The 14,713-nt window shown below is 32.3% G+C and overlaps 2 protein-coding genes across 2 annotated transcripts in view; one reads left to right on the top strand and one right to left on the bottom strand.

Moving 5' to 3' along the window:
• LOC145239817 (mitochondrial carrier homolog 2-like) overlaps window positions 1–4,657 on the top strand; it is a 60,855-nt gene extending 56,198 nt beyond the window's left edge. The window contains exon 12 of the mRNA XM_080103347.1: window positions 3,921–4,657. Coding sequence (XP_079959473.1) covers window positions 3,921–4,040 — 120 coding nt within the window. The 3' untranslated portion in view covers window positions 4,041–4,657. The remainder of the gene's footprint in view (window positions 1–3,920) is intronic.
• An 8,914-nt stretch (window positions 4,658–13,571) lies between these two features.
• LOC145239816 (uncharacterized) overlaps window positions 13,572–14,713 on the bottom strand; it is a 31,301-nt gene continuing 30,159 nt past the window's right edge. Inside the window, exon 5 of the mRNA XM_080103346.1 lies at window positions 13,572–13,856. Coding sequence (XP_079959472.1) covers window positions 13,724–13,856 — 133 coding nt within the window. The 3' untranslated portion in view covers window positions 13,572–13,723. The remainder of the gene's footprint in view (window positions 13,857–14,713) is intronic.

Below are 14,713 nucleotides of genomic sequence, written 5' to 3'. Positions count from 1 at the left end.
TTCCAGGGGGTCGGAAAGCACTTCTCCTTAAGGCAGCGCTTAAATAGTTTTGTAAGTATGGGAGCAAGTTCTGGTTGAAGCTTTTTTAACACTATAATTGGGATGCCATCAGGGCCAGTTGCCTTACTAGAATCAAGGTTCTTTATTAGCTTGGCGACCTCATGCACGGATATTTGTATGTTACCTAGCTTGTTCTGTGTTGTAGGAGGAAATACGTCGCATAGGGTAGAATTAGCTGCAAAGTTCTTTGCAAATAGTTTGGCCCTGTCTGACGCTGACGAGATGACCTCTGGTCCATTGATAATGGTTGGGATAGAACGCACAACGCCAAAGTCCAAAAAAGTCTTGCATGGAAACTTTTTGAAGTTGATGAAGATGATGAGTTGAAAGCCATTTGCAAAGTCTGTCAAATTAAAATATCGCGAGGAATAAAACCATCTAACATGACCACAACCAACATGTTAAAACATTTAACTATGAAGCATCCAAATAAATTGGAGGAGCAAAATAAAAAAGAAAAGGAACAAAAAATTACGAACTAGTCACTCAGAGCAGTTTTATTAGTGAGGGTCGAAATCGCAGTGTCTTTTTTTTTTCTTTTTTTTTTTTTTGCCTACGTCACCATCTAGGTGTCACCAATTTTTTTAACCCTCCCTAACTTCAAAGAGTAAATACAATATATACAACTAAAAAAATAATTTTTAAAAATGCTGATTCTATTCATGAAAAATTCTTTTAACTAGAAATTAAAACTTAGGTAAAGATAGCTGACTGACAGCAACAGGAGCACTGGTTAACTACTGAACCATGTGGAAAGGTGTGGGGGAGGGAGAAAAAAAAGGAAATTAAATGATGATAATAAATTATGATAACCGTCTTTGAAAGGCACTAAACTCCTAAAATTTACTTCTTTAAAATTTTAGGTGGCACTCCCCGGCGATTTTAAAGCACTCTCTCTCTCTCTCTCTCTCTCTCTCTCTCTCTCTCTCAAAAAAAAAAAAAAAAAAAGATTTAATTTTTAAGTTTGGGAAAGATATATTTATTATAACCGAATTCCTGTATGAAGACTGGATCTACTTTATTGGACGTTAATTTGGGAGATAAGTATTTTTTCAATGTTTAATATGTTTTTAAAGTTTCAATTATCAATTAAATTTTTTTAATTGCGTTTATTTTTCAATTTATTTAAAAAAAACAGGGTTTTAAATGTATTTTTCAAGGTAACAAGCTTCGAAAGAAGTCTAATAAAAAAAATCACTTAATTTTTAATTTTGACAACCCTGAGAATTTTATTATTAAAAATATATTGAAATGTGACATTTTTTTAACATTTCTATTAGTTCAATTAATTTTCTTTCAATAATTAATTTCACTCAACAACCTTCACCATTTTTTTTTTTTTTTTTTTAATCTTTTTCTGTAATTTTGGTAATTATGTTTGCTCAATTTTATCTAGTATTTCATTTGTTTTTTATAGTGGTATCATTTTTATATGTGTTCCTTTGATATACCCTATTTCAAAATTAGTTTGGCTAAACTTATTCTTCACGTTAGAAACAACATGTAAAAGCAATGAAAAAGTAAGAAAAAATAATAGGTGTTAACTACTCCTTGTGAATTATGGAGGTCTGAAGAACTGCCGTCACAAATACAACTATCAATAGCCAAACAAAAAATCGTTTTTGAAATTCCTTTAATTGTAACTTTTCGCTATACCTACCTTTTTGGTATAAAACACAAAGACTTTCGATTAATGGTATTTCTCATATATGGTCGTTAACTTTGGAAAGGTTATTTTGTATCTACGGCGCCACGTCACATGGTATATTGTTTTTTTTTTTTCATTACGCACGTTCATTTATAAATTATTAAATTAAATATTTATCTTTTTTATATTTAATTAGTATATATTTTCTTTCTCTTCCGCTATATTTTTTTTATTTAATTCATTAAATCTGTTAATTATGAGGACCAAAATAATGAATCGTGTGTATTTATTCTCTAATTTTCTTGTTTTTTTTCTGTTATATAAATTCTATTTTATTTGTTTTTTCTCTGAAGGATAAATTCTATTTTCTTTGAGTTTTTTTTCTGTATTCCAATTAAGTAAAATAAATTTTCTCTAAAATAAATTTTGCTAAGTTTTCCGTTTAGTTTACTATATAATAATTTTATTTAAACCAAAACACGACGTAAATATCTCTTCCAAAGTTAGGGAACATATTTGGGAACTACCGACCATAAGTATAAAACTACCTGATATATTTCAAAACAATAATTCCCTAGGAATCGGAATCGTACTTGGTATCGGAATCATTAATCAGTATTTTCCTGGAATCGGAATCGTATAAAAATAAGGAATCGTCCCAACACTAAATACAATATTTAAGGATAGAGAAACCTCTTTAGGCCATGGCATTTCGAAGCCAAATGCTTCTCATCGGAAGAGGGAAGTAAAGACATATTATACAGAGAATAAGTTTTTTAAAAGATAATATTGCCTTTATGGAAAAAGGATCAAAGGAAAAACAGGAAAAAGCTATAAAGGTTTATAGTAGCATGCGTTGCTTCTTATTGATTTAGGCCCATTTTTTTCGGATAAGATTGTAATTCCAGATCGATTCCAGACTAATCCAATTGCCAAATTCCATTTGATTCAAGAACTGGATAACTTTTGGATTACAATCCGATTGTTATCCGATGTAATCCACAGTGATCTCACCCAAAGACGGAATTTTCATTGATCCTGTGTGACGTCACAGCCAAAACAAAAACTGCTGTCCAGATAGGATTTGCAGTGATCCAATGGACCGAGATATGTTCATCAAGTAGAAGCATTGCAGTACAATACAAAATATGATGTATTTCCGAAAATAAAAACAAAACCATACAAAAACTGCTAAATCATGCAACTGGTAAAAGCAAATAGGAAAACCATGTAAAATAAAATAAATTTATCTGATTTAAATTCCGACTTCTAATACTCTTGGAAATCAGACTCCAAATCCAGCTAAAACCTCCGACTCCCTCCCACTCCAACTCTGCAACCCTGGTTACGTATGTAGTCTTATCTTAATCAAACCTTTAACTGTTTCATACAAGTGTTGCATGTAAAGGGGACAACAAACACAACTTGTTTTTTTTTTTTTTTTTTTGTCTCCCATTAGTGTAAGAGTTGCTTCCCTTGGTATAAAGCTCAAAATACTTTTTTAGCTATATTTTGTCACACCAATTTTTTCTTTGTGAGTTTTCTTATCTATAACATTTTAACTTTAAACAAACATTTAAAAAAAAATGTTTACACATATCGTTCTAAACAAACGCATTCTTGGGTACTTGTGGGGTTGTTGCCAGTGAGTAATCAAGAAACCAATGAAATAATATGAAAGACATGCACTAATGTAACCTTTTCCAAAATTCATACTAGTTAACATATCATACTTTACACAATTGCACCAATTAGCTAAAAGTGCTCTTTTGGCAACCACGCATATAAAGAGCACTTATTTTTAGTTGCCGCAATTACCCCCCCGGATTTTGGCGCGATTACCCCAAAGTACGGTAATCTCTATTTACTGGCATAAGGTCTCAATATATAACAATATCTGTCAGGTCAGATTCTCTTTTCTCTCAGGCACCCAAAAGCACTCTGTTTATATACGCTTTTGTTTACACCATCTGACATGAACATGTGTGCGATTTTTAATCACAGATTTCTGTGACAATACTATTGTTTTGTTGATCATGTTTTTCAACGTACTCATGCTCTGGACAAAGAATGCTTTTGCTTTGTCATTTCTATCCAAAATAATTGTTTTATTTTAACTTCAAATCTATCTGCAGATGATCTAGGTCCAAGACCATTTCCCTACCTAATATTATACGATATTAAATGCTTCTTTTCTTTTTTTCAATTTCAGGGACAGTTGAAAAGAGGCTCGAGTCTGTTGTGGCGTGTCTATTCTGGGCCTATTGAAGTTAACCAAATTAGTGACAATGCACAAAATGAGTCGGCATTACCAATCAGGAACAAACACTAGTGGCTCCAAACGTGCCGACTGATCGGACTTAGAAAAATAAAATTGCTACATGATGATAATGCTGAAAAAAGAAAACAGCAATTTTTTTTTTTTTAATTTGAAACCATTTTTTTTTTTTTTTTTTTTTTTTTATTTGAAACCATTTTTTTTTTTTTCTATAATCTTAATTTTCATGATTCCAATTCCATTTTTCTAGTTAGAAAACAAACTTGTTCTGAAAACAGTGGCTACCAAAAAAAAAATTGCTGTAAAATTATTCTGATTTAAAAATAAAAAAAGTTATTCATTCAATCGTTACGTTTAGCAATAAAACTGCTATTTCAAACTTAAGTATCGAAGACCAGCGAAAAAGAAAATTTTTTTTTCAAACTTGAGTCTGACAAACTACTATAAATGCTATCTCAACTTGAAGTCTGGCAGACAGATTGTGACGGAACCTCTTATATATAGATGCATGAATGAAAATAGAATTTAAAAAAAAATAAAAAAGATGAATCATTTCTCAGCTATTTTTAAGTGAACTGTTTTTTAAACTACTAGTTTTGATTACAATGATGATGATGATTATATTATTATTGAAATCCCAAACCAAGTAAATCTCTTTGCAAGTAGCACAACGAGGATTTGTTTTTTTGTATTGTTAATGAGTTTTTTAAAAAAAATGTTTTGCTTGTTAAAATCTGGAAAACTTTGGGGCAATCTGCTACCATCAACAATTGTATTTCTTATTCAACCTTTCAACTGTGGTTGTTTTGACCCTCAAAAAGTCTTCACATTCGTATCTGTAGTTAGTGATTTTGTTTGGGTTTTTTATTCATTTGTTTTTATTTTAAAATCACTCTTTCCCTCATTTGTGTGTCATCTGTATTTATTTTTAACATATCTGTTATGTAAATGGCAGTTGTCTGTTTGTGTAGTTCAGTCAGAAACTATACAAGATACATGCACAAAGCTAATGTTTTACTTTTTCAGCATTGTGTCCAATTTTTTATAATCATTTTGAGGGTCAACAGCAATAAAATAAGGGTGGGGTCAACATTTAGAAGAATTTTCTTTTCTGTTTTTTTCTTTTTTTCTTTTTCCTCCTTTTTTCTCCTTTCTTTTTCCCCCTTTTCTTTTTCCTTTTCTTTCTTTTTTCCCCCCTTCTTTCCCCCCTTCTTTTTTTCCTCTTTTTTCCCCCTTCTTTCCCCCTTTTTTTCCTCTTTTTTCCCCCCCTTCTTTTTTTCCTCTTTTTCCCCCATTCTTTTTTTCCTCTTCCCCCCCTTCTTTTTTTCCTCTTTTTTCCCCCCCTTCTTTTTTTCCTCTTTTTTCCCCCCCTTCTTTTTTTCCTCTTTTTTCCCCCCCTTCTTTTTTTCCTCTTTTTTCCCCCCTTCTTTTTTTCCTCTTTTTTCCCCCCTTCTTTTTTTCCTCTTTTTTCCCCCCTTCTTTTTTTCCTCTTTTTTCCCTCTTTTTTCCCCCCCTTCTTTTTTTCCTCTTTTTCCCCCCTTCTTTTTTTCCTCTTTTTTCCCCCCCTTCTTTTTTTCCTCTTCCCCCCCCTTCTTTTTTTCCTCTTCCCCCCCTTCTTTTTTTCCTCTTTTTTCCCCCCTTCTTTTTTCCCCTTTTCCCATTTCTTTTATTTTCTTGTTTTTATTTCTTTTTCTCTTTTTTTTTTTTACTATTGGTCTGAAAATACTCGTTCTGGGCCTTCTGGTTGAGATCATGGTGGAGTATTTGTTCTTCTGTCCTCTGCTGCAGGAGAAAAACACTTGATTGGGGAGAGGGTAGAGAGAGAAGCTTGAAAAGAATTGAAAAGAAAAATATACATTTTAACTATTTTATTTTATTATTCATGCCCTCGGGTAAGACTAAGTAGCCATGTTAGTGTGCATATATATATATATATATATATGTGTGTGTGTGTGTGGTTGTAGTCAAGATTGCTCTTTCTGTCTTCCAATTTCTGTTGTCCATTTGGTTGGATAATTAGACATGGTCAAGCGAACGAGAAAGCCATGTTATCTTGGAAGATGGGACCATGTTTTGCTTGTCACCACTATCCCATCTGCGGAGCAGAAACCGAAAATAAAAGAGAACAGACAATTCTTATGTGTATATATATATATATATATATATATATATATATATATGTGTGTCAGATATGGTGACAAGCAAGACATGGTCCCTTCTGATTAACAATTATTTTCCAAAATAACATGGCTTTCTCATTCGCTTGACCATGTCTAATTAGCCAACCAAATGGACAGCAGAAATTGGAAGTCAGAAAGATATATATGCAATCACTCTTAACAGAGACAACTTGTAACCATTTTGGTCACAAATTGTCTATATTCTGTTTTATTGGATTATGTCACAAAATGATGACACCATCCATTTACAATGTCATAAAAGATCTTCCTGATGTCTTCCACCTGTTTTGGTGGATGACATCATCTGTTGTACACGGGGACAAACTTTTTTTTCGTTATTATTAGCAAAAACTTCCTTTTGTTAATAAAGAGAAACTATTAAAAGTAAAATCGGTTATTTTGATTCTATTGTTTGTTTGTTTTATATACTTTTCTCTGTTCATCATTTCAGGTTTCATCAATACTTTTTGCATTTATTTACATCTATCTATTTTTATATAAAAAAAAACAAAAACTTTGAGTTTGTTACCTATGGACTCGAAAACTGCTAGGACAATTTTTATGTAATTTCACATAAATGTACTTTATGTATGTGACAATGTTCTTAGATAGATTTTGTGTTGGAATGTCTCCGATAAGTATCGATAATCGAAATAATCTGTTGAAAGAAGGAACAGGCAATTTTGACCAAAGTTAGCACCTTACACGGCCTAACATCACAAGTGTATTTGAAAAGTTTTATTGCCACACAAGCAGAAAGGCTCAACATATAAAATCAACAATAAGTTCTCTGATATGAGAGGAATGTGTTCAAAATGAACTAAAGCACAATTTCACAATGAAGTATATATTAGCAAAATATGCGGTGTTGACCAGGGGTTTGGATGAGGTAGGTGGAAATATATACTTGCAGAACACCCGGGATCGCACGGGATTGGATGCGATAGGTGGAAATATATACTAGCAGAATACCCATCAGTTACAGAGATCTAATTGTTATACGATGATCTATGCATAAGAGCTAAATTGATCGACTTAATTCAACTGAAAGTGCTCAATGATAAGAAACGAGTTTCTTAAAGAGGCTGACATTATATATATATATATATATATATATATATATATATATATATATATATATATATATATATAGAGGGAGAGATCTATCATATATATATATTGGGGAGTTATAAGAATAAGATCGATTCTTTAAGAAGAGACTTATCAGGATAATCCAAAGCTCAACAAATTGTTTTGGAGCTTATATAGAGTATCAATAATAAAAAAAAAATGGCAATATAAAATATATGTGTATAGATTTATTTGTTTATTCAATAAGGATGATACATATTTTAGGGGTGTAGAATAAGTAAAACTTTTTATACCATGGTATTTCGAAGCCTTATGCTTCTCATCAGAAGAGGAGATAAGATGCTAGGTAACATAATAGCGATGCAACGTCTAGTGATAGCTACATTACTACGATTATTTCACTCCTAATGTAACTATCGCTAGACGTTGCATCCCTATTAGGTTATCTAGCATCTTCTCCCCTCTTCTGATGAGAAGCATTAGGCTTCGAAATATCATGGTATAAAAAGTTTTACTTATCCTACATCTCTAATTGACATGTCATCCTTATTGAATAAGCAAATATATCTATATGCATTTGTATATATTTTTATATTGTCGTTTTTTTTTTTTTTTTTTTTTTTTATTGATACTCTATATATATATTTCTATTTATTAAAATTAAATTGTATTTTTTAAAAACTTTTCAAATATTAAAATATTTCTTTTCAGAATATACAGATTTTCTTTTTCTTTCGTGTCATGGTCGAGGAGGTAACACCTGACACGTCCTAAAAGGTAGGAAATTGGGACTGAATGAGATTTAAATTTCTGATAACATCGTGAACGCATGGGTCAATGACAATAGGAAACTCATCGTTTTAAAAAGCACTCGATATTCAGAATTTAAGATTTTACGGTTGAAAAGACCGGACAAGTGCCAAATTGATTTTAATGATAAACATGTTTATTTATGGATTTTTTTTTTTTTTAATTTTCCAATAGTAAAATATTTCTCTTCAGGAAATACAAAAAGTTATTTTTTCTTGTTTCGTGTCATGGCCGTGGAGGTGGGGAAATTGAGGCTGAATGAGATTTAAATTTCTGATAACATTGTGAACGTTGGTTGACGCATGTGTCAATAATAGAAAAGACATCATTTTAAAATATATGCATATATGTATATATATATGCGTTTTATTTTTTATTACCGTATCTTTCTGTTAAGTTACATTGTTTCAGCTACCCGGCCGTTTTTTTTTTTTTTTTTTTTTTTTTTTTTTTTTTTTTTTTGACCGTCTGTAGCTTCCTCAGACTTTTACAGAATCCCTATGCCCTCAGCCACACCAGAAATGAACTTCCCAGGCCCTCCCCTACAAGGTCCTTAAACTCCAAAACTAAAACATTACCGACATACCAAGCACCCCCCCTCCCACCTTTACCCCTTGTTCCCTTCTTTTTTCCGCTCGCACTCCTCCCATGACATCATTCACTCTTTCATCCCATCATAATGAACATTTCTGTAAAAGTCTGAGGAAGCTAGACGGTCAAAAAAACGGCTGGGTAGCTGAAACAATAATGTAACTTAACAGAAAGATAAGGTAATAAAAAATAAAACGCATATTTGCTCTACAACAATATTGAGCACTTTCTTCAGTTTTTATTAATTACCATTTCTACTATATATATATATATAAGTTAAAGACGACAAATATCGAAAAATTGGCTAAAAACATTAATTTCTTCACCCTCAACTGGGCACTTTTCTACAGGAAGGGGTCGCTTTTTTCACCCATATTTTCGGAAGTTATCCCCTCTTTTCGATTGTCTAGTCTTAATTTAAACCTACGCCATATCCGGATTGGTGGTGGTCCTAACAGCAAAGACGTCACATTTTTTCCCTCTTTCTTTTCCTCCTTTGCGGCACGGGTTTGAGCCTGCCTTCCTACTACCCCCCCTTTTTTTTTTTTTTAATTTTGCTCAACACACACCTCCAAACACTGGGAAACGCCAGCCACCCATACTAGTATATCTATAAAAGTGAAAGTATCTGTCTGTCTGTCTGTGTATATTTCCCTATCAAATAACTCTGTCAATTTTCAGTCTAGACTCAAAATTTGATATACAGGGTACTGAAATTTGGGAAAATCTTTGATCGGTTTTCGGCCAGAAATTTGGTTGTTAAGGGATCAAAGTTCAATGATTTGACCTTTTAGAACTCTACCAAACTCCTCCGAGAATTTTGGGTATAAACAATTGAAATTTTAGATATAGGTTCCTTGGACATGGATCTAACTTAATAACTTGATTTGAGCCCAAAACAATGAATGTTAATTGGTCATAATAGGGATCAAAATTAAAAAAATTTGCCCTCTGCGGTCTTTATCAAATTACTCGGACAATTTCTGGTCTAAACATTTGAAATTTTACATAAAGGGTATTTAGAGATAGAGCAAGCTTTATAATCGGTTTGGGTAAAAAATTTGAACTACCAATATATAAACGTATGTTTGCATGTCTGCCTAAAACTTTTGACAGAGGCGACGGATTTTCACAAGCTCAGCACTGTTTTGAAACTCGATCTTTTAGACGACAAATACCGAAAAATTGTCTAAAAACATTAATTTGTTCACCCTCAACTGGGCACTTTTAAACAGGGAGGAGTTGTTTTTTTCGCCGATATTTTCAAAAGTCATCCCCTCTTTTCGATTGTCTAGCCTTAATTTAAACCTACATCACTTCCAGTTTGGCGGTGGCCTTAACAGCAAAGACGTCACATTTTTTCTCTGTTCTTTTCGTCCTCCGCAGTATGGGTTCGAGCATACCTTCCTACTACCATTTTTTTTTTTTTTTCTCAACACACACCTCTAAACACTCGGGCAACGCCGGGCACCCATGCTAGTCTATCTATAAAAGTGAACGTGTCTCTGTGTGTGTCTGTATACATTTCCCTACGCAATAACTCTTTTCGGCCAGAAATTTGGCTTTAAAGGTCAACGATTTGACCTTTGAGAACTCTACCAAACTCCTTTGCCAATTTTGGGTATAAACACTTGAAATTTTAGATATAGGTTCCTTGGACATGAATCTAACTTAATTTGAGCCCAAAACAATAAAGGTTAAGGGGTCATAATAGGGGTCAAATTTTAAATAAATTTGACCACTTTGGTCTCTACCAAATTACCCAGACAATTTCGGGTCTAAACATTTGAAATTTTACATAAAGTGTATTCAGAGATGGGGCAAGCTTTTTAATCAATTTGGGTCGAAAATTTGAGTTACCAATATATAAATGTATGTATGTTTGCATGTCTGCCTAAAACTTTCGACAGAGGCGACGGATTTTTACAAGATCAATATCATCTTGAAGCTCGACCTTTCAGATGACAAATATTGAAAAATTGGCTAAAAATATTAATATCTTCACCTTCAACTGGGCACATTTCTACAGGGTGGGGGGGGGTCGCTTTTTTCGCCGATATTTTCGAAAGTCATCCTCTCCTTTAGATTGTCTAGCCTTAATTTTAATCTATGTCACTTCCAGTTTGGCGGTGGTAATAACAGCAAAGACGTCAGGTTTTTTTCCCGTTCTTTTCCTCCTTTGCGGTACGGGTGTTTTTTGTTTAACATACACCTCCAAACACCCGGGCAACGCCGGGAACCCATGCTAGTATATATATATATATGCAGACATTATGCATATATATATATATATAAGTGAAAGTATTAGTTTGTCTGTGTGTACATTTCCCTGCACAATAACTCTGTCAATTTTCAGTATACAGACTCGAAATTTGATAGAAAAGGTTGTGAGATTCAATTTGAAATTTATTTATCTTCAAAGTGCACTTTCATAAATTTTACAAAGTAAGGTATAAAAATTTAATTTAAATTGAATAAAAAAAAATTACCTTTAAAAGAAAATCATTGAAAATTTTATATCATTAGTTGCTAGATGAAAGATAATGATTTTAAATTGCAACAAAATGTACATTACATAAAATAAATTCAAGGTAATTTTTGATTCAATTTAAATTAAATTTTTATATTTTACTTTGTAAAATTTATAAAAGTGCATTTTGAAGATAAATTTCAAATTGAATCTTGTACCTTTATTTTTAAAGCTTATAGTAAAAACATTTTGTTTAACAATTTTCATGCCTTGGATGAAATGCTTTTCTAACTTGTATCTTATTTTTTTAAGATTATATTTTAAAACTCTCCTCTCTATTTCAGTTTGTATTTCTCCTCACACCACACTCATTTTTGAAACACCCTCTTTGTATTATTACAGGTCTGAATATTCTCTCTGTTTCAGTTTGTATTTCTCCTCACACCACAACTCATTTTTTGCAACTCCCTCTTTGTAATACAGGTCTGAATAATGAGAAAATCTGAATTTTTTTTTAACAAAAACTTTAAAATAACTTTTTTTAGATTAAATTTTTTAAAACTTCTATCAGAATAGAAAATCTTCTAAATTTAATGAGGAACATATTTCATATAGATTTCATTAACAAATATTCAGTACATAATGAGAAAAATAGAGATGAAAATTTCAAAAGCACTGTCTAACTGGTTACGGTCAATAGTTGTCCTCACCAGTGAAAGTCTTTGTGATTGTTATTATATTATTATTTAAAACTTTTTGTGCCCTGCTTTTTCGCGTGAGGACTATATATATACACTAAAAGCCAGACTACCCAGTCGTAAAATACATATAAATATATTTTAATTCACAAAGAAACTGAGACATGTGCATGCGAGTATTATGTTTTTTTTTTTAAACAGTTCACTTGTAAGTAACAAAAAAAATACTCGAGCTGAAATCGAAACCAAAACCTACGGACAGTGAGTCAAGTACGATAATCATTAGGCCAACTTGACACGATCTTTAAAAAGTGTTTTCAAACCTACTTATTCTTAACATAAGGAATCTGTCATATGAACGATTCACGCTTTCATGAAACAGTTGACAAACAGATAAAAATCCGATGATCTCCATGCACCAATTTTCTAGTTTTGATCCCTTAGCAGCCCTTTTTTCGAATGAAAACGGATTAAAAATAGCGTGGCAGACAGCTGAAACAATCTTTCCATTGGTGATACAAGCACCAAAATTTAAATTTGTCAGATTTGCTTTTGCAGCCATCTTGAAAACTGGCAGCCATCTTGAATTTTCTGATGGCTAACTTTCTTTTCTTAGAATGTATGTTCTGAACGTCATTTGCGCCAATTTTGGTGCTTGTATCACTAAGTGAAAGATTCTTAAAGGTTACTGAGATAACCTGCCCCACTAAAAGTCTTCCACATGTCTGAATAACCTATATACCAAATTTCAAATCTATAGATCAAAAATTTGTTGAGTATATACGTTGAGAATTGTCCACACACACACAAACTTTTATAAATATAGATTTTTCCTCTTGTCACACTAGTAAAAAATTGTGCCTGATGAACCCATTACAAGTGTTTAAAGGATGCGAGAAAGTAAATAATAATAATAAGCAAATCGGTCAACCATTTTCCATCTGAAATGAATTTGGAAAGAAATCTTTCATCTTAAATAAAAAGTCACTGGTTGGTGTTTTGATCTTTTCTTTTTTTTTAGAATAATTATATATGAAAGCAAAATGTTTTTCTGTAAAAAAATTAAAACAAAAGCAAAAAAAAAAAAAAAAAAAAAAAAAAAAAAAAAATGGAGGACGTGTTAAAATCGTACTGTAATTTGAAAATAGAATTTCTTACAACATAAAATGTGCTCTGATGAATTCATTGCACTAGTGCCTCCTCGACAGAGGTACATAATCCCAACAAACCGGTCTAGCAGCAAAATCCCACACCTTCATTGTAGAGGTCCCAAGATGCCGAAAAGTCTTCTATTCTAATAGCTTTCCTCAGGTTGCTAGATATCGGAATTCCCTCCCTATCTTGCTACTATGACTACGTTTAATTGTAGTGTGAGCAGACATCTCACCTACCTCCTTAGTAGCCCCTTTCGCATAAATGGCTATATGTTATGTTTTGCTTGACGTGAATAAGAGTAAAACAATAATAATAAAAAAAAACATGGTTTTCATTAGACACAAAAGCTCCATTATAATAAAAAAAAAGTAGTAAGATACAACACGAAAACGTTTACACATTTGCATGTATTTATGAGTGTTTATAGATTTTATTTGTAATTTTATACACCTACTTTGTACACGAAAATGTAACAAACATTTGTTGAAGTATAATTTATATTTATATATATATATATATATATGTCATTATTTTGGATAACAAGAACAGCATCAGTAGTGACAACCACAGGAATCTGATTATTTAGCGCGGGAGGGGGCATTTACGTTGAAAGACGCGCAACAAAGGTGTTTGGCGATTTCTCAGAAGAATTAAATTGTCTGTTATTCGTACTTGATTCGTATTTTTGGCTTCTTGTGGGGTTCTGTTGCCGTATGGACTGCAGTTTCAATCACGGAAGTTTCAAAACATTGCTGCAATAAGCGAACTCCATCTGTTCCTCACTGCCAGATCAGCTTCTTTTCGGGTGCGCATGCCCAATAGAGCGATCAAACCGAAGATGGCTGTCCGGGAGAATTCACGACGCCAGTTGAGACTATTAAAAGAAAAGAAAACATGCGTTTACAATTAAAATGGGATGAGTGTTTGAAATCCGGAAATAGATAAATTGCGTTGTTCTTAGCCAGAATTCACCCTATCTTTTTTTTTTTTTTTTTTTTTCTTGAGAGGGGGGATCTATGTACGTACCCGTCATATAACTAAAAATTACGTAAAGTTGATTAAGTAGTTCTACTTTTAAATAAGAAAATCATGCTATGAGTATCAGAGGATTGACTGTCTCGCCCACTAAATTGAAAAAAAAAAAAAAAAAACTAACAAAAAACAAGGGAGATAACTCAACAATAATTCAAAACTTGCAAAATTTATGTTGTCATGCCTATGAATTCCCATTAATGGCTTTAAAATGATATATATATATATATATATATATATATATATATAGAGAGAGAGAGAGAGAGAGAGAGAGAGAAAACTACTTGGTCAATTTACGTGGTGTTTGGAATATGATATTTTTGTTTCGTCATGGGTACGTACATCATACAAGTTTTGTTGATTATGTTTTTTAATGTACAGGTTATTCCAGACAAGAACCAATTGTGCAACTACTATGATAAATCGGACAAATATCTTCTTTTTTTTTTTTGATAAAGTTTTTATATTGAGTTACTACGTATCAAGGCCAAGGGCCACTCGAGGGTTAGGGTTGATGAGATGGAATGATTGTCAGCTGAAAGATGAGGAGCACTTTGTACAGACATTGATGAAAGGTTAAGAAGTAATAAAATCACATCCCTTCACTGTGAAGGTTCCCCCCAATGCCAGAAAGCTTTCTACTTTTGTAGTTTCTTTCTTCAAACTGATAGATTTGGGAATTCCTTCCCTGTTTTCTTC

Source organism: Euprymna scolopes, chromosome 19 (assembly GCF_053919585.1).
Source record: "Euprymna scolopes isolate OS-2025 chromosome 19, ASM5391958v1, whole genome shotgun sequence".
Classification (NCBI taxonomy): domain Eukaryota; kingdom Metazoa; phylum Mollusca; class Cephalopoda; order Sepiida; family Sepiolidae; genus Euprymna; species Euprymna scolopes.
The sequence above is the reverse complement of the archived record's forward strand: the minus strand, read 5'-3'. Positions and strand labels throughout refer to the sequence as shown.